The sequence below is a fragment of the Aotus nancymaae genome, unplaced genomic scaffold (genome assembly GCF_030222135.1).
Source record: "Aotus nancymaae isolate 86718 unplaced genomic scaffold, 86718_ANA_hifiasm-v0.15.2.pri h1tg000007l, whole genome shotgun sequence".
NCBI classification, from domain to species: domain Eukaryota; kingdom Metazoa; phylum Chordata; class Mammalia; order Primates; family Aotidae; genus Aotus; species Aotus nancymaae.
The window spans coordinates 46,913,612-46,934,734 of record NW_026988418.1 but is presented as its reverse complement, the minus strand read 5'-3'; the positions used below and the strand labels follow the sequence as shown (position 1 = coordinate 46,934,734).

Sequence of the window (21,123 nt, the reverse complement as noted above, 5' to 3'; positions counted from 1 at the left end):
GTGCTGGGATTACAGATGTAAGCTACCACACCCGGCCTTAAATTTGTTTTTAAAAATTTCATTAAGGATAACAGTTATATAATTATTTTCACACATTCTCAAGTGCTATAATCTATGAAAAAATTATTATAATAATTAACTCCAAAAAGATATGCATATTTTTCTGGGATTCAATTAATTTAATGCAAAAGCCTTAAAACGGTCATAACTTCTTCAAATTTATCCTATAAAATAAAAAATATCCTAACATGTACAAAGATTGAGTTACAAGGATGTTTATCATGATATTTTTTAATGTAATAGCAAAACATTAAATACAGTCTAGATGGCCAATGATTGGTTAAATAAATTATGGCACATCCTTCTGATTTAATACAAAATAGTATTGTAGAACAACTCTCTATAAGGAAAAATGTTACTAAACACTGTGTATTGAAAGATCCAAATTTTGGACCTGGGCTGGGTGCAGTGGCTTAGGCCTGTAATCCCAGCACTTTGGGAGGCCAAGGCAGGCTGATTGCTTGAGCTCAGGAGTTCATCAGCCTGGGCAACATGGTGAAACTCCACCTCTACCCAAAACACAAAAAATTAGCCAGGTATAGTAGCATGTGCCTGTAGTCCCAGTTACTTGGGAGAATGAGTTGGGAGGATCCCTTGAGCCTGGGAGGCAGAGGCTGTAGTGAGTCAATATCCCACCACTGCACTCCAGCCTGGGTGACAGAGCAAGACTGTCTTAAAAAATAAAAAAAAATAGACCTGGTAGAAATTTGTGTGTCTATATACAAAATAGAGTATATATACAAAAATGATAACAGTCATTACCTTTTGACAGAATTGTGAGGTTTTTTTTAACTTTTTTCTTTTTTCCCCGTGGTTTCAAAATTTTCTCCAGTGAAGATACACATTTAGATATCATATTAAAATGTTATTAGACAAAAAGTGCTTCTCACACCTTAGTGTGCATATAAATCAGCTGGGAAATCTTCTTAAAATGCAGATTCTGACCAAGTAGGTCTAGGTGGGGTCTGGGATTCTTCATCCTGACAAGTTCCCAGGGGATGCTAATGATGCTGGACAGGGACCACATTGGAGTAGCAAGCTCTCTTCTAACTCTGTCACATGGCTATTTTTGCAAAGTACAAGCAAGTAAAAGCTTCTGGTTATGTTAGTAAATTTGATATAGTACTTGCATTGCTAAACAACCCATGGAATCATTTCCTGATTTCAACATCATTTAATATCTCAACTACTTTAATTTTACTAAAAAGTCTGCCTATTACTCAATTTTTTATTAAAAATCATGGTAAAAATGCATAGGTAATACTAAAAATTGGTATTTACTAGAGCCAGGTCAGCATTTGACTGCTTTTAGTTAACGGTCATGGGCTTTTAAAATAAATTGCAAAGATCACAATAAAAGAAATTAGAAGAAGATCACTTGTGTAACACTGCAGAGATATTTACTGTTAATTTAACAAATAACTCAAGATTTATTGAAAATTATGCTAGTAATACTGAAATAAACTGACAAGTTATTTGCCTTCAAGGAGTTCAAAATCAAATATGAGAGATAGATTCATAAGGATTTACAGTAATACATTTTAAATACTATGAATAAACCACATTAAAAGTTAAGTATCAGATGATATAAGAACATAAGGAAGAGCATAGATTCTAATAAGGATGAAGGATAGATAAATAGGATGCATTGGTGGTTTTATTACAGAGATGATAGCTGAGAGGATACCTAAAGTATGGGCAAATCTCACCACTGGTGGAAGTGAAGAAAGAGAATTCCAGACAGAAGCAGCATCTTGAATAAGCACTGTATAAAAGGAATCTATTATCTGACTATTCATTGCCATGCCATGTCGAAAGCATTACTTCTAATTAAATGCCCAGCAAAAACAGAAAATATACAGTAGCTATATACATTTCCATGTAGTAAAGTAAGCAAGTTAACTAATCCTGTATTATGCTAGTTAAAATCTTTAGGCTCTTTTAACAAAGGTTGCATTATATTATTTTCCACTTTAAAAAACTGCATTGGCTCCCCACTAATATAGCATAGTACAAAATTCTGGATGTCTAACAGAAAACTTTTAAATAAATCCAGAAACTAATTTTCCAGACAATATCTTACTAAATCTTTTAAGTAATTTCTTAGTGTTCATATTTTCCCATATTTGTGTATGCTATTTTCTCAAAATAACCTTCTTAACTGGGTCTCAAAATTTTATTCATTTGTTAATGTTTTTGAAGGTTCCCATTTTCTCTTTAGTAATAATTTTTCTTACACTTAGCTTCCACAGTAAGCTACTTAGACATCTAAAGCAACTATTTCATTACACCTTGAATATTACGTTTGCTCTTCCTACTCTTCTTATTGAGGATAAAAAATAGATCTTATATTTCCTAGAACCTTGCTTACTTACTATGATATAGTAAATACTCAAAATAGTTTCACCAAATGAGTAGAAATTAAGTAGAAATTCACTACTAAAAAGAAGCTTATGGATTAGTTGCAAGTGGGAAAAGCTGTTGAAAAGACAATGTAGAAAGTCTTTTAGCCGAGAAGTTAAAATGATATAGATTCAATGGGCTAACAAATAGGAGGTAAACTGTCTGAGAGATTGTATAAAATTTGCAAAGGTAGAACTGACTAAAGTGGTCTATTGTAACCACTTTATAATTTTTGTGAGGATATCCATAATCAAAATTGCTCATTTGTTTAATATCATATTTAAATCTAAGATTTACTAATAATGGATTTGTATTTACAAGAGAAACAGCCTGTCAATTCATGGGAAAGGAGAAAGGAAAAGTATTTGATGGCACTGACCTATTTGCTTCTTAAAATACTGCAGTTAGTTAGACATTCATTAAGTCAGTATTATATAACTTTACACATTTATGATCAAACAAAGATTAAAAAGCTAACCATAATAAATTTGCTAGAAAGAGAACTTAATGAATGTCAATACTCTCATTCATTCTGAGTTGGAACAAAAAGCAGAATTCCTCCATGCTTTTCTATGAACTTCATGTATTTATATGTGCATGCAATTAACTGTTACATATTTATTTAATCAAACATGAATTTCTGTAAGTTTAACAGTAAAAGATGAAACACCTGGAGACCACTATATGGTCTTCGTTCTGTGTTTCTTCCTATATATACTGTCACTGGACAAGAAAGAAACTTGGATTAAAGTTTGTTGCATTACATATCTCCTAAATTTGTAATCAATTTTTATAAACAGTTTATGAACTTAATTTTTTTGTAACTTGGTAAAGTTTCTATGCTTACTTGATTTCATTTAAAAAAAAAAAACACTTTAGGAACAAACATATTCAGTGTTTATCATCAGGAGACATTACATTCCCCTTCCTTGTCAAACGAGTCATACAAGTAAACTGCTTTAGGAAGCTTTGAAGAATGTGGTTCATATGAAACTTTGTACAGTCAGAACTCCTTCTATAACTAATTTGACAAATGAATAAAAATTATGTTTTCATCACAAAAATAAACCTCGGAATTCTGAAATGATAGGATTCCTCTATTTCAGCTCTATCACTGTTTTCTCCTCTATATCAACACATTTCATGATTAGAGTTTCACGCTACCATACTCATCCTTAGATATAAAATTATTATCTCTACTATGGTATTTGGGGATATAAAAAGGAGAGTCAAGTAAAGGAATACTTTAATGAACATTCAGTTAATCTTTGAGTATTTCTTACACTATGTATATTATTTGCAGGGCTACATGGTTTGCTCCTAATTTTTTGTGTACAATGATTCTATTTGTTTTGACTTCACGATTAAAAAAAAATGAAAAACAGCATTTTATCAGTCTGTTTTTCCAATAGAAACCATGGCTCATACTATTTTCCATTACTAGATTTTAAAATGTGTTTTAGAAAGCATCACAAGTCCCATACATTTAAAAAGTGGTGAAAGTCTAGTTCAAACATAACTTTTAATTATTAAAAACCCCTAACATTAATTTATTTGAGACATTTTTACTAAACACCCACTATACGAGGAGCAGGTATTAATGAAACAGAAATTAATTCAATTCTGTCTCTATTCCTCATTTAACTTTAAATTAAAACATATTTGAAATGCATAAATAATTTCCAAAAGGATTTAGGAGACTGAAATTTAAAAGAATAGGGCAAAGATAACAATAAATAAGCCATTGTTACATTGTAAAGTTTAATAATATGTCATTATTTCAATATTCAACAGTTCATTAACTTGAAGATTATATATATATGTATATATATAATTCATATTCCTAATCCATCAACTTGCTATACAGTAAAGACTACTTTAACCCAAAACCTTTTAAGTGGAAAAAAGTGCACAAATATATGTTCTTCCTCAATATCTCTAAAATAGTTTGAAGAATGTAAAAAAATTTCTGACTCAGTAAAAAATTAATTCAAATACGCTTCTATAACACTGTTGAGGTACTGTATAAACCTAGAAGTAACTTTTGTAAGCCATTCTTGAGTTTTCTTCCTTAACTGCTATCGAATACATAAACAGAAAGATCAAACCATAGTGCTATCTGATGATCAAACAAACACACCAAAGAGGACAAAAGTTTCAAGGGTAATTCTATTGTTCATCTAATCGAAGTGACAAAAGTACCTTAAGTAGGGTCCAAGGTGAGATGCAGAATGGCGGCACTAGTATTGTTTATATGTGCAACTTATCTTTTAGAGTGTATGGCACCAAAAATGGTTCCATAGTACCAGTTAAGCAAAGTAGTAAGTCCAAACATTTTAATGTGCCTGGAAGGAATGCGATTCATGCATAATCAATTTTTTCCTGCATTTGAGTCATACGTATAAATAACATGAAATATAAAGTTTTGATATCCATAATGTTATAAATGTAAGAATTTAGATAGAATAATTATGGTTTTATTTTTAAAATTCCTGTTTGTAAAACTGAAATAACTTTCACACATGCATTTAAAAATAAAAACATGGCAAACACAATAGAAATCTAATTATAAATTCAAGAGTCTTGTTGTCCTTTCAAAGTTTAAAGCTTATAAATACAAGAAATTTTAAGAAGTAAACAGATGATTGTTTCTAAAACTTAAGTATTTCACTTTTATGTAAAAACAACAAAAAACAATACATTAGAAATGATGTAAGAATTTTGTAGAAAACTTTGTCACTGATATTGAACTTAAATAGTCAAAAATAAAACCATACAACGATGAAAGCTGCATGATTCAGTTAAACTTACAATCAAGTTTTTGTGGAATTCTTTTAACTTTATCTTGTAAAATGTCCTTGTGAAAATTAGAAAACGACAAACAAAAGAGGGTTCTTTATGTTTGATTGTAAAACTCCAATTATCATTTTAGCTGCTAGTTAAAATGTAGCATTTAAAAAGTAAAACTTACTTGATCTGTCCCATAAGGCAGTATGTTCAGAGAAATGAAGGCTGTCATTTTCCAGAGCTGTTTTCTGATCATGTGCAGTACCTTTGGAGTGTCTATGAAATAACCGGCTAGCAAAACCTTCCAATTTCTGAAGAGCTGTAGTTGTACCTGTATACTGGTTACAAGGTGGTTCTCTATAAGCTGCCATTCATGTGCATTTACACTTTACTTAATGTAACTGCAAATATTTCCAGAAAGAGCTCACAACTTCTTACACAGAAGCTAAGAGCTATGCATGTCTCAAACTTCCTGTTTGCAGGGTATTCAAACCACTACTGCTGTTCTGTTTCCTGTTAATATCAAACAGCACATTACTGAGCTTTTCTCAGCAAAACACTTTTCATCTCAGCTAGAGATGAGGATTTTAAAAACTTGCAATATCTGCCTAAAAGGCTTTGTGTTTGGGTGTTTTAATATTAATATACAGGTCAATGAGAGCATTAAATATAAAACTTTATATATATATAGTGGGCTGAATATTTAAATAAAAGAAAACTAGTTAAACATGTATGACAAGTCTATGCAAACAACTGAAGGCCAAGCTGTTCTCCAAATACAACATGCTAAAGACAGGCTGTATTTTTTTCTAGGAAATCAACTAATATACAGATTTTATGAATCTTATAAGCAGCTAACTTTTCATCAAAAAACTAGTATGAAATGGGTATGACAAAACTCTTACAAAACAAATTTATAACACATATAAATAAAACAATCTGAAATAGCACTTTAAAAAATGGAAAGTTTCTAATTCATTGATTTAGGTCTAACACGTACATAACTACAGACACTTAGTATGTCAGTATTGCTTATCAAACTTTTAATCTGCTGATATATGTCTACTACCAGGAGTATATTCTAAAACATTCTAAAATTTGAAAAAAATAACAAAATAGAAGATTTAAATTACATAAAATTCACCATACCAACAAATTTCAATTGAGAGAAAAAATGTTCTTTCTAGTTGGCTGAGACATGTTAATTTTAAAATCTTACCACTGAAGACTACTACTTACCTAAATTCCTGATTTAGTGATCTCACTTAGAAACATCTCTCTCTCTCTCTCTCTTTTTTTTTTTAACAACACCACCAACAGAGTTCTGCTCTGTTGCCCAGACAGATTGCACAGTGGTGCAATCTCCACTCACTGCAACCTCCGCTTCCTGGGTTCAAGCGATTCTTGTCCCTTAGCCACTGAGTAGCTGCAATTACAGGCTTGTGCCACTATGCCTGGCTAATTTTTGTATTTTTAGTAGAGATGGGGTTTCGCCCTCGCCCCTCAGTCATCTGAGAAGCTGGGATTACAAGGCACGCGCCACCATGCCCAGACAATTTTTGTATTTTCCGTACAGATGGGGTTTTGCCACGTTGGCCAGGCCAAGAGTTGTCTTAAATTCCTGGCCTCAAACGATATGCCCGCCTTGGTCTCCCAAAGTGCTGTGATTACAAGCATGAGGCACTGAACCTGGCCAAAACATCTCTTTTGATTAAAAGTAAATAAAATTTGCCTTGTTGATTTTCAGGAATGAAAGTAACTGGTGGCATTTAACAAAAATTTTGAGTTCTTGTTTTTTGACGCTAAAGGGTAAGAAATTTGTGTGGTTTTCTTTGGAGGCAGAGGGGAGGGGAGGAAAATAAAAAGGAAGGGAAGGAAAGGAAAGAAAAAAAAAGATCTATCTAAAACTATCTAAAAAAATCTTAGTTCAGATTTACTGCCAACTGTTTGACAAACATAAAAAATAGAAACAATAATGACAAATACAAGAAATAGGAACAATAATGTAATCAAATTAGGACTACATACAAAGTCAATAAGAAAACACTGACTAATGAATTTTGCCATGTAACAGCTCATTTGTGTATTTTGTTTTGTGTAATGAAATTTGTATCAATCTAAACAAATATGTAACAACGTCTGTAAGATAAATTAAATTTGTAGCTTTATGTATACATATTATGTGTGCATAACAATTTATTAACAAAACACCAATGAATTTTGCCATGGTAACAGCTCATTTCTATATACTTCTTTTGTGTAATAAAATTTATATCAATCTAAACAGATATGCAATAGTATCTATAAGATAAACTTCTTAAATTTGTAGCTTTATGTATAAATATTATTTGTGCATAACCATAACTTATTTCTTAACATCTGGTAGTGCCTTATACAAAACAGACACTAATTAAATGTCTGTAGTCTTCACTAAACATCTACAGAGCATAGACTGACACTGTAAGGGAAGAAGTGGATAAAATTACTGAATTCCCTTGACTTGCTCTAATGAAGGAAATTCTAATCATCTTCAAGGCTCAGTTCAAATGTCACCTCTTCAGTGAAGTCTCCCACTTACTTCCTAGGAAAATAAACTTTGCTCCTTTGTTTTCAGTGATCTTAAAATATTATGTTAAAAGGTATTGTTTATGAATTTATATGACCCTAAATTGTGAGTTACTTGAATTCACAAAAGAAATACACGTATAACATACTCAATAGACATGCTGAAAGAAGTATCCTCTCATTTTTAACTATTTAAAGGTCTAAAGTAGAATCATCAAATACTTGAAAATTTTTGAATTTTATTTATGATAGGACCGTATTTATAGATAATCCAACAAGCACCAACTTGTTCACATATAGAGACAACAGCATAGAATTGACATCGAACTTCTCCTTTTTTCTCTGTATGGTTACTAAATTTTATTCATTCTTTGAATTCCATTTTTATTCAGTGCCAATGCAGATTTCTTAAAATAACTTATTGTTTTCTCTGCTTCCAATCATCCCCTTTAGTCATTCACTTCTCTGACATATTAACCTCCCCAAAATATTATACTCATGGTATTCCACTGCCAAATACACAAACTAATCCGAACATTTCAGCTCGACCATATTCATTTTTAACACATCTAGCCAGATTTTTAATTTATATTCAATGTTGCTCAAGTACAGAAACTGCAGATTCCTAACTAGAACACTGATTAAAACAATGCATAAGCTTTAAAACAAAATTACTATAGCAAAAAGAGTAAACTTCACTAGATGAGTTCATCCCCAAAACATTGTATTTTAAATCTGCACAGCTTAAAAAATAAAATTGTTCCAATTCGTAATCAAGTCCTTCCAGAAAATAGAATATTTAATCTTTAGAGCAATGTTTCTACATATGGTAATGTGACCAGGAAGCTATTGCTATGAAAGTGCTTAGGATATTTGATTCTTGATTAAAAAAAATAAAAAGAAGAACTCTACTGGCATCTACTGCTAGAAAGAAACAACTGCAGTTTTAACTAAAACTATGAATTTCTTCATAAGTGAAATTAATTTTAAGAAGTATATTGCTTTTTATTCTTCCTAATGGTGTTTCCGTAACTTTAATTTGCACTAAATGTCCTGCCATGCACCCAGAATTTGTCAGAATAGCTTATCTTGTAGTTAAATAAGATTTTAAAACTAGAGTGCAATCAACTTCATGAGGTTGATTTTATTCCTCATTCATTCTGCATTAATTTTTAAAATTACAGAAAATTTCAGAGTTGAACCAGCTTTAATTGCCATAAAATACTACAAAATACTGGTTTCTTCTATTTAATAATAGTGATGACATACTTACCAAGCACTTTACAACATATAAAGTGATTTGCTCTGTAAAACCATTTTGATATTATTGTAAGGCAAATAAGACCCTTACAATTAAAGTAAGCAGCACAGGTATTATTATCCTTGTTTTAAGATGCAAAAAATAAACTTATAAACATTAAGTGACTTGCCCAAAGTCACCTAGGTCTTCAAACTCCTAGATTAGGGTTCCTTGTACTGCAGGACACTGATTACACAAGCAGTAAACATTTTTTTTAACGCTGTTATTTTCCAAATAAGGGTGAAAAAGTGGGGGTGAAAGAATAGTGGTGGGTAAGATTGATTCTTGGATATATTGTCCCAGATCTGAAAATTTGCTGAAAAGGTTTCCATTAAGATGGTCACCTACAGTCATTCAATTTCATTGTCCATGTTTGTTACAATCATGTTGGGGCCAAGCAGAACTATGTACTTTAGAGTTTAAACATTGAATAAAAGAAAAACACGAAAACATATTTAATGTGTAAATGATGTATTTGCTTCATATGGAGGACAAACGACATGACTATAACTCCTGCTATTCATATAAAGGTTTTAGGGTAATAGTGTTGCTTTTTCCAGAATGTTATATATAAGTGGATTTATAGACTATGTAACCTTTTCAGATTGGCTTCTTTAATTTAGTATAGTATAGCAATTGTGATTTATCTATGTTGTGCATCTTACTAGTGCACTCATTTTTATGGCTGAATAGTATTCCATTGTATGGAATTAGCATAATTTATATATCTATTTACCGTTGAATTTCATTTGCATCTTTATCAAAAATCAATTGACCATATTTGTGTGGATCTATTTCTGGACTCTCCATTCTCTTTCACTAATCTATGTATGTGTCAGCTCTTTCACCAAAACTACACTGTCTTGCTTACCATAGCTTTCTAGTAAGTCTGAAATCTGACAGTGTAAATCTACTTTTTTTTTCCTTTTTATCTAAGTTGTTGGGGAATTACAGTTTCTTCACCTTCAGGTATAAATTTTAAAATCAGTTTATCTATGTCTACAAATATAATATTGCTGGAATTTTATTTGGATTCTGTTTATTGGAAGAAATGATATCTTAACTATGTTGAGTCTTTCAATCCATAATCATAGCATGTCTCTTCATTTACTTGGGTTTTCTGTTTTCTTTCATCATTGTTTTATAGTTTTCAACATACAGATCTTAAACATATTTTGTTAGATTTATACCTAATTATTTTTAAAATTGGAGCTATTGCAAACAGTACTTTAAAAATATTTTATTAGGTTGTTGCCAAAGTTATTGCAGTTTTCACCATTACTTTCAATGGCAAAAACCTCTATTACTTTTGCATCAATCTAATATATTGTTCCTTGCTACTATACATTATTATATTTCATATTTACTGGTGCTCAACTCAGTTTTAGGAGACTTTCTTTCTGTAGATTTCTTGGAATTTTCTGTGTAGGCAGTCATGTCATCTTTTTACAGAAATTGTTTATTTCTAATCTGTATGCCTTTTATTTATATGTCTTATTGCATTAGTCACAGTGCAAATGTTGAACAAGAGTGGTGAGAGTGAACATCCTTGCCTTATTCCAACTCTTAGGAAGAAAGCATTCAGTTTTTCATCATTAACTACTATAATGTTAGCCATAGACAGTGTTTTGTAGATGCCTCTTATTGAGATAAGAAAGTTTCCTTTTTTATCCTGAGTTATCTTGGAAAGATGCTGAATTTTACCTAATGTGTTTTTAGCATTTGTTGATATAATCATGTGGTTTTACCTTTTTAGTCTGCTAATATGGTGGGAGGCACAGATTAACTTTCAAACATTAAACCAGCCTTGAATTCTCAGAATGAACGCCTCTTGGTCTTGGTGTAATATTCCTTGTATATATTGCTGGATTCAACTTACTAATATTTTATTGAGGATTTTTGTGTTTGTGTTCATAAAGATATATTGTTCGGTAGTTTTATTTTCATGTGCCATATTTCCATGATTTTGGTAGCAGGTTAAGGTTGATTTCAGAAGATAAGTTGAGAAGTATTCTGTCTTATATTTTTCTGTCTTGGTGTAATATTCCTTGTATATATTGCTGGATTCAACTTACTAATATTTTATTGAGGATTTTTGTGTTTGTGTTCATAAAGATATATTGTTCGGTAGTTTTATTTTCATGTGCCATCTTTGCATGATTTTGGTAGCAGGTTAAGGTTGGTTTCAGAAGATAAGTTGAGAAGTATTCTGTCTTATATTTTTCCAGAGGAAATTTTGAGAATTAGTATCACTTCTTCCTTAAATGTTTTGTAGAATTTCCCAGTAGAACTATCTGGGACAGTGTTTTACTTTTTGGTTTTTGGAAGATGACAAATACCAATACAATGTCATCAATAGATGTAGTATTATTGAGTTATCAATTTCATCTCAAATGAATATTGATAGTTTGTGTCTTTCAAGAAATGGTCTATTTCAACTAAGTTGTCAACTTTGTTTGAATAAAGTTGTTTCTAATATCCCCTTATTACTCTTTTAATGCCTGTGGTATTTATACAATGTTACGTTATTTATTTTGTTGATCAGATTATTCCACTTTGACCATTGTAAGCTCCATTAACTGTCTCCTGTGTCCCTTTGATATACCTCCATAATTGTGTATGTGTGCATGTATATATACATGAATACGTTTGAGCACTTCCTTATTTTCTAGCACTACGAGATGCTCCATGCTCACTTTGTGTTACTTTCTGCCCCAGTCCTAGAATCAGCCATTTCTCCAAGGAGCCTCCGTTCCTTTTACTGGAGAACCGTCTTAGAAATCAAGATCTGGGAAATGGGTACATTCATCTACTGGGGCGCTGTTGCTTCTAGGCCCTCTTATCTGAGAGCAAGAAAAATATACATGTATACCAACATTTGCATATTCCTTTATTTATATTTCCATATGTAACTGCCTGTATCTGTAAACAAAGCATGAGTTCATTCTATTTTCCAACTCTAATGAATTACTACATGATTTCTTTTAGCTGCCTTGCCTAGCTTATCTGTATCTGTAAATTCCTATTCATTCCAATAGAGAGAAACCTGGCTCCCACCATCCACCATCAACTTATTTACTTGTTCAATTTTAGTATACACATATAGAAATATTAGAATTGTTAACCTGGTAAGTAAGTTAACAACTTTATTCCCATAGAAAATAACTTTACCAACTAGAGTACGGTACTCCTTTGCCTCTAGTCTTACAGATTCCACTTATTTCCAAGGTAACTTAAGTCAACACATTTTGTGTCCATTTGCTTCAGTAGATTGTTTAACACATTTGTACTACAGTTAGATTATTTTTCACCTTCTGCATTCCTTCCTAGGATCTATCAACTTTCTAAATGATTTTTTACAGTTTGCAAACATTAAGCCTTGCTCTTTGTGCTGTAAGTACTGTGGGTTTGGACAAATGCATAAGGCCATGTAGCCAATAATTTTACAACCCTAATTAATCCCTTGTGTTTCCCTGAACCTTGGCACCTACTGATATATATATCAGTGTCTTTATATAAATATATATTTATTTTTACCATTGCTGAGTTTTGCCTTTTCCAGAATGTCATATAATTGAAATAATAAAGTATACAGACTTTTCAGTGTATTTAAAATTTATCCATGTCTTTTTATGACTTTATAGCTCTTTTATATGTAATTCAATAATATTCAACTGTATGAATGTATTAGTCTGTTTTCATCCTGCTATAAAGAACTGTTCAAGATTGGGTAATTTATAAAGGAAAGGGGTTTAATTGACTCACCGTTCAGCATGGCTGGGAAGGCCTCAGCAAGCTTACAATCATGGCAGAAGGTGAAGAGGAGGCAAGACACCTTCTTCACAAGGTGGCAGGAAGGAAAAGTGCCAAGCAAAGAGGGAAAGACCCCTTATAAAACCATCAGATCTCTTGAGATCTCACTATCATGAGTACAGCATGGGGGAAACCACCCATGATTCAATTACCTCCAGCTGTTTTCCTCCCCCTGACACATGGGGATTACAGGGATTACAATTCCAGATGAGATTTGGGTAATGAATATATCACAGTTTATCCATTTACCTACTGAAGGACATTTTGGTTGCTCCTAGTTTTTGGCAATTATGAATGAAACCATAATGCAGAGTTTTCATGTGCAGGTTTTTGTGCGGATATTGGTGCAGGTATTTTGTGCGGCATTTTGTGCAGGTATTTTGTGCGGCAATTCCTTTTTAAATTGGTTAAATACCTACAAGTGTGACTGCTGAATTGTGTGGTAAGACTATATTTAATTTTTCAAGAAATTGCCGAACTGTCTTCCAAAGTGGTTGTGCCATTTTCATTATCACCAGCAATGAAAAAGAGTTTATGTTGCTCTGCCTCTTTGTCACCAATTGGCAGTCAGAGAGAGAGAGAGAGAGAGAGAGAGAGAGAGGTTTTAGCCATTCTAGTAAGTGTACAGTGATATCTCATTGTTTTTAATTTGTAATTTCCTAATGACAAATAATATTAAATATCTTTTCATATGTTTACCTGACATCTATATCTTTTATAAGATGGCTGTTCATATTTTTTGCCTACTTTTTAATTGGGTTGTTTGTTATCTTAGTATTAACTTTTATTTGGTATATTTCACCAGTAAATTCATCTGGTCCTGATGCTTTCTTTTTTTGGAAATTATTAATTATAATTTTTAAATAATTGACTCAATTTTTGAAAGCTATAGAAGTATTCAGATTCATTTACACATGTGTAAATTTTGATAGTTTGTAGGAATTGGTCCATTTCATTTGTCAAAGTTTTGGGCATAAAGTTTTTCATAATATTCCTTTATTATCTTCTTACTGCCCATGGATGTTTCAGTGAAGTCCATCTTTCATTTCTGATATTGGTAATTTCTATCTTCTTTTATTCTTCCTCACCCTGGCTAGAATTTTATCAATGTTATTGACTTTTTTTTTAATAACAAACTTTTAGTTTTGTTGATTTTCTTGTTTTCCATTTCAATGATTTCTGCTCTAATTTTTGTTATTTCTTTTCTTTTGCTTGCATTGGGCTTAAATTGCTCTTCTTCAGTTTTCCAAGGTGGAAATTTTTGTTACTGATTTTAGATCTTTCTTCTTTTCTAGGATATGCATTTAAGGCTATAAATTTCCCTCTAAGCACTGCTTTTACTAAATTGTAAAAAATTTGATAAATTATACTTTATCATTTAGCTTAAAATATTTTAAAATTTCTCTGGAGGTTTGACCCCAGTGGTATTTAGAAATATGTTCTTTAACTAATTTCCAGCTTTTTTCCTGTTACTGATTTCTAGTTTAATTCCACTGTGGTCTAAGAACATATTTTGCATGATTACGATCTTAAGAGATGTGTTAAATGTGGTTTATGGCCCAGAATGTGGTCTATCTTGGTAAATGTTCCTATAAGCTAAAGAAAAAATGTATATTTTGCCATTGTTAAATGGAGCATTTAATGAATGCTAATTACATCAAACTGACAGTGCTGTTCAGGTCAGTTACATACTTAAACTGATTTTCTGCCTACTCTATATCAATTATTGAAAGAGGAGTGTTGAAGTCTTCAACTATAATAGTGGAGTTGACTGTTTTTCCTTTCACTTCTGTCAGCTTTTGCTTCATGCATTTTGATACTTTGTTGTTAAGTTCATATATTTAGGATTGATAAGTGTTTTTGGATAATTGATTGCCAAATACATATGTAATGCTCCCTGGAACTTTTAAAATCCCTGATGTTTATTGCTCTGAAGTTTGCTTTCTCTGAAATTTATGTGGCTACTTCAGCTTCCTTTTGGTTAGTGATTATATGGTATATTTTTCTCCACCTCTTGTTTTTACCTTGCCTACTCTTTATATGTAAAGTGGGTTTCTTACAGACAATGCATAACTTGCCTTAAAAAATCATAAAAGAAAAAATGAAGGTAAAATAAGTATCTTTTAGTTTTCTTATTCCCCACTGATCTAAAAGAAACTGTTTAAAGTAACAACAGTAACAACATACTAGGTGATAATATCAACATGGACAAGAAAAATGAATAACTGCCATGTCATAAGAGATGGGAGAAAGTATTGCTTTTCTAAAAAGAGTTTTGTTTTTTATCCACTCTGAACTGCCTTTTAATTGATGTGTTTATACCATTCACATTTAAAGTGACTACTGACATAGTTATATTAATATCCACCATGTTTGTAACTGTTTCTAACTGTTACATTTATTATTTCTTCCCCCTCCTATTTTTCTTTCTCCTCTGGTTTTAAATGAACATTTTATGTGATTCTACTTAATCTCCTCTCTTAACATTTCACTTATACTTCTTTTTAGAATTTTAGTGGTTGTCCCACAGTTTGCAGTATTCATTTTTAACTAATCTAAGTGCACCTTCAAAGAACACTCTACTGTTTTCTTTGTAGTACAGGTACTTTGTAACAGTATTCCCAAATACTTTCTCTTATCTCTTGTAACGCTGTGGTCATTCATCCCTTGTCCATATGGTATTACTGATAGGGACAGGAGGCAGAAAAATTCTAGGCAGAAAAGGGTGGAGACCCAGCGAAGGCCCCATCCTCAAACCTGGAAGCACAGCTCAAAGTGAGAACATACATTCCAGTTATTCCCCCGCTTGAATGTTGCGTTTTCCAAAACCACCCATGGCCTGCCATGCTCCAAATCCTGTACGCATAAAAACCCCTGACCCAGCTGGCAGAGGAGAAGCAGCCGAACATGGAGAGGAGAAACAGCAGCTGAACGTTGGCGAGAAGCAGCTTGACTCAGAGAGATGGCTTGACAGCAGGAACTCGGAGAAGAGTCTGGCTGGGTCAGACTTCAAGGGAAGAATACTTTCCCACTCAATCTCCTTTCCAGCTCCCCTTCCCACTGAGAGGCACTTCCATCAGCAATAAAATCCCCTGTATTTACCATCCTTCAATTCATTCACGCAACCTGGTATTTCCTGGACACAGGACCAGAGCTCAGAATACAAAAGGCTATCACATTGACCCTCTGCCCTTGTGAAAAGGCAAAGGTTCCACTGAACTGTTAAACGCTTAAGCCATCCATGGACTGCAAAGCTAAAAGAGCACTGACTGTAACACTACTTCTAGGGGTTTGAGGGGGTCACAGGTACTCCCCCACTAGGTGCTGCCATGGCCTGCATGGAGTCTGAATCCTGCTGGTGTGAGCTGGTGGCTCAGCTGTGCTCCTCTTCCCACAAGGGGAGGAGTGCAGCAGATCTGAGTCAGTGAAACCCAGTGAAGCCAAGTGAAGCTATGTGAAGTTGGCCAAAGGAGCCAACTAGCTCTAGCACCGACACTCTAGTTCCCAACTCCCCCCTCCCCCACCACTACGAAGGGGTCAGGGAAAACTTCCTGATTCATTATCACCCAGTACGATGTTACTATTGTTACTTTAAACAGTTTCTTTCAGATCAATGAGGAATAAGAAAAATAAAAGATCCTTATTTTACTTTCATGTTTTTTCCTTGTATTATTTTCCTTTATTTAAGTAGATATGAGTTTCAGGTCTGTTGGCAATGAATAACCTTAGTTTTTATTTGAGAAAGTATTTATTTTATTTGTCCTTCAGTTTTGAAGGTTAATTTCACAGATCTACAATTCTTAGTCAGTGGATTTTTTTTTTTTTGAGACAGTTTCACTTTTGTTGCCCAGGCTGGTGTGCAATGGCGCGGTCTCAGCTCACTGCAACCTCTACCTACTGGGTTCAAAAGCTTCTCCTGCCTCAGCCTCCCAAGTAGATGGGATTACAGGCATGTGCCACCACACCCGGCTAATTTTTGTATTTTTAGTAGAGACAGGGTTTCTCCATGTTGGTCAGACTAATCTCGAACTCCTGACCTCAGGTGATCCACCTGCCTCGGCCTCCCAAAGTTTTGGGATTACAAGCATGAGCCACACACCTGGCTGGATATATATATATATATATATATATATATATATATATATATATCTTTTTTCTTTCAATTTTTAAAATATTTTACTCCACCCTCTTCTTGATTGCATGGTGATGAGAAGTCTGCCATAATTCTTCTTCTGTTCTTCTATAGGTAAATTTTTATTTTCCCCTCCATGCTCTTGCTTCTTCTAAGATTTTCTCTTAGTTTTTGGTTTTCTGCAGTTTGAATATAAAGTGCATGGTTCAGTTACTTTAGCATTCATTCTGCTTTGTATTTTCTGAAGTTCCTGGATCTGTATTTTTAATTAAAGTCTGTCACTGATTTTGTAACATTCTTGGCCATTATTACTTTACATATTTCTTCTTTTTTCTTCCTTCTTCTGGTATTCCAATGATAGATAAGTTATATACCTTTTAAAAATGTCCCACAGTTCTTGGGTGCTCTGTTTTTGTTTTCTTATTATTTTTTCTCTTTTATTTCAGTTTAGGGAGGTCCTATTGATCTATCTTCAGCCTCACTGATTCTTTCCTCAGCAGTGCTCATTCTACTGATAAACCTATCAATGGCATTCTTCATTTCTGTTATAGTGCTTTTCTTATGATCTTTTGAAAGTGCATTTCCTTTTGATCTTTTCTGTTTCTCTCTGCTTTATGTATCTCATGTGCTCTTACATGATGTCTACTTTTTCCATTAGGGTCCTTAACATATTAATCATGGTTATTTTATATTTCTTAGCTGATAATTCATATATTTCTAATATCTGAGTCTGGTTCTGATTCTTGCTTTATCTCTACAGACTGTTTTTTCTTGCCATTAGGTGTGCCTTCTAATTTTTTTTGTTCAAAGTTCACCATGTTGCATTGAGTAACATTGAGAGCAGAGGTAAACTTATGGTGCGGATTTGTCAATCTGGACAGGAAGTGTTTAATGTTTGCTATAGACATCAGAAACTACAAGTAAGTTCCTCTAGTAACCTTATATTTGTCTCCTCCATTGACTTTGAGCTTGTCTCAGTACTTCTCCTCAGAAAAGAATCCATCCTTGCAGCTCTTCCAGCTGAAATGCATTGTTATTATACCAGAGCTCTGTTGGTGTGGTAGTAAAATATGGGGAATGAAAAACATTCTATGATTTTCATAGAATAAGCATTAAGCCTTCAGTTTTTACTTTGCCTATTTTCACTGAGCTGTGACCTTCATGGGCATTTCTCCACTGGTATAGCTTTTCCCCCACTTAAACTGAGACAGGAAGGCTAGAGGGAGCTGAAGTGAGAAAAATGCCCTGCGCAAACCAGGATAGAGGTCTAATAGTATATTTTCCCCTACAGAGTAGATCTTTGTTGACGAATACTCTGGGTATATATCATAATGATTATCCTCTTTCCCTCTGCTAGAACTACAAGGGGACCTTTCCCAGGATCTTCATGAGAAGATGAAGTACCTGATAAAGTACCTGAAAGAAAAATCCACGAAAAGTGTAGGGGCCTCCCTAAGAATGCTGCTCCCAGAGGTGTCACACTCCCATGTTAGTCCACACTCAGCCTCCAGCAATTTGTCAAAACTATCATTTAAATGTTCCTACCAATTTATGGCTACAGTAGTTTTGACTCTAGGTAAGCAGATTGCTTCTGTGAGTCTCTGGATTTGCTTTCTCTCTCTCTCCAGATTTCAGGCTAGTGGTTGCCCTGCAATCTCAGTTCTCTGATGTGGGAAAAAAAAAAAACAAAACACTGATTCTCAGTTTCTTAGCTTGTAAGAACACTAGACTTGTAAGAACTCTAGGTTCTTTACATGTCAGTGCTAAAAATGGAGTCTCTTCTCTCTGGTTTTCATTCCTGTTTCTCCTTATCTGCCTTCTTTTGAATTACTTGAACATCTGCATAGTTGCTTTCTTTCCCCTTTTTTGATGTTGTTCTAGAGATTGCAATATATGTACTTCATTTTTCAAAGTCTACATAGATTTTTTTTTTTTTTTTTCTAATGAGATGGAGTTTCGCTCTTGTTGCCCAGGCTGGAGTGCAATGGCGTGATCTCGTCTCACCTCAACCTCTGTCTCCTGGGTTCAAGCGATTCTCCTGCCTCAGCCTTCTTAATAGCTGGGATTACTGGTATGCACCACCATGCCAGGCTAATTTTATATTTTTAGTAGACACAGGGTTTCTCCATGTTGGTGAGGCTGGTCTCAAACTTCCAGCCTCAGGTAATCCACCTGCCTCAGCCTCCCAAAGTGCTGGGATTACATGCATGAGCCACCGCTCCCAGCCAGAATTAAAATTTATCACCTCAAGGGAAATTTATAAACCTTACAGACATTTGGTTCTCTCTCTCTCTTTTTTTTTTGACAGAGTTTCGCTCTGGTTGCCCAGGCTGGAGTGCAATGGTGCAATCTCGGCTCACCACAACCTCCACCTCCTGAGTTGAAGCAATTCTCCTGCCTCAGCGTCCCGAGTAGCTGGGATTACAGGCATGCAACACCATGCCCGACTAATTTTGTATTTTTAGTAGAGATGGGGTTTCACCATGTTGACCGGGCTGGTCTCGAACTCCTGACCTCAGGTGATCCACCCGCCTCAGCCTCCCAAAGTGCTGGGATTATAGGAGTGAGATTTGGTTCTCTTTAAATTCTTCTCCTTTATATTGTTAGTTGTTTCCTATCCACATACATTGGAAACTCCAACAGATAATATTGTAACTTTTTATTTCTACCATTATATATGTCTTAATAAACTTAAGAGAAAAAACAATCTATTATATTTATTCAGATATTTATCATTTTTGTTGCTTTTCTTTCCTTCTTGAAGTGCCAAGTTTCTCTCTGGTATCATTTCTTTTCTGTTTAAATAACTTCCTTTAAAAGTATTTCTCCTTTTTTTTTTTTTTTTAGACAGAGTCTTACTCTGTCACCCAGGCTGGAGTGCAATGGCGCGATCTGGATCTCGGCTCACTGCAACCTCCGCCTCCCGGTTTCAAGCCCTTCTCCTGCCTCAGCCTCCTGAGGAGTTTGGACTACAGGTACATGTCACCATGCCCAGCTAATTTTTGTATTTTTAGTAGAGACAGGGTTTCATCATGTTGGCCAGGATGGTCTCAATATCCTGACCGCATGATCGACATGCCTCGGCCTCCCAAAGTGCTGGGATTACAGGCGTGAGCCACTGTGACTGGCCTAGCATTTCTTTTAAAGCAGCACTGCTGTTGATGAATTATCTCTTTGGTTTCCAGTAATTTGGTTATATCTTTGGATGTGGTTTTTCTTGACATTCACTAGCTTCTTCAATCTGTAAATTTATCTCAGTTGCCAAATTTGAGAAGTTTACAGCCATTACATATTCAATTTTTAAAACATTTCTGCAGCAATATCTTTCCTCTCCTACTGTGATTTAAAAGACCTGTATGTTAGACATTTTTATATTGTCCTACAGAATCTTAAGGCTCTTTTCCCTTTTTCAAACAAATGTTTTCCTGTTGTTTTACAACAGACAATTTCTTCTGATCTTCTATTTTAATTCACTGACTCTTTTCTGTGTCATCTCCATTTTTTCTCATAGTTTTAGGTACTTGTTTGGTCATTGTTGCTATTGTCACTAACACAGGAATGCAGTTTTAGGAGTAGGTATTGTCTCAAAGCAGGACCAGAAAACAAATAAACAAATGGAATTTCATCCATTTTTTTTTCCTTGTCACAGGGGATTTCTTTACAGGGTCTTTCATTAGAAAAAGAGGGTTTCTCTTGGTGTATTTGCTATCTGAATCCACTGTACAGTTCTGGAATTCACATTGCCTTGAGTCTAAGCTGGAGGATGTAGGAGGGAATTTTTAAAAGCAGGAAATTCACTACTGTATTTGTTTCTTTTCAAGTTTTGATTTCCCTTTCCAATCTGCCTGCTATATTTACTTTTCAAAGTCTTTCCACAGCTACTTTATGTATTCTGTTCAGAATCTTTTTTTAGGCGTAATCAGTGGGAGGAATAAAGTGATGTGCACTTACTTACTCCATCTTAATTGGAACTAGAAACTAATCTTATCACTTGTGATTTTAATAATTTAATAATAGATTTAGAAACAAAAAATTTAAAAGATAAAGTTTGACTTTCAACATG

General features: G+C 33.8%; 1 protein-coding gene across 4 annotated transcripts in view; it reads right to left on the bottom strand.

The window, feature by feature from the left end:
• PRKACB (protein kinase cAMP-activated catalytic subunit beta) overlaps positions 1–21,123 on the bottom strand; it is a 157,990-nt gene that overhangs the window by 87,000 nt on the left and 49,867 nt on the right. The window contains exon 1 of one of the 4 annotated variants that reach the window (XM_064372564.1): positions 6,490–6,510. The exons of 1 other annotated variant lie outside the window; for it this stretch is intronic. Coding sequence is in view for 2 of the 3 variants with exons in the window: in XM_012442581.2 (XP_012298004.1) it covers positions 5,435–5,621 (187 nt within the window). In the remaining variant the exon portion in view is untranslated. Of the gene's footprint in view, positions 1–5,434; positions 5,713–6,489; positions 6,511–21,123 lie in introns of those variants that run through there. 2 more of the 4 variants (XM_012442581.2, XM_064372562.1) reach the window with 2 other exon arrangements.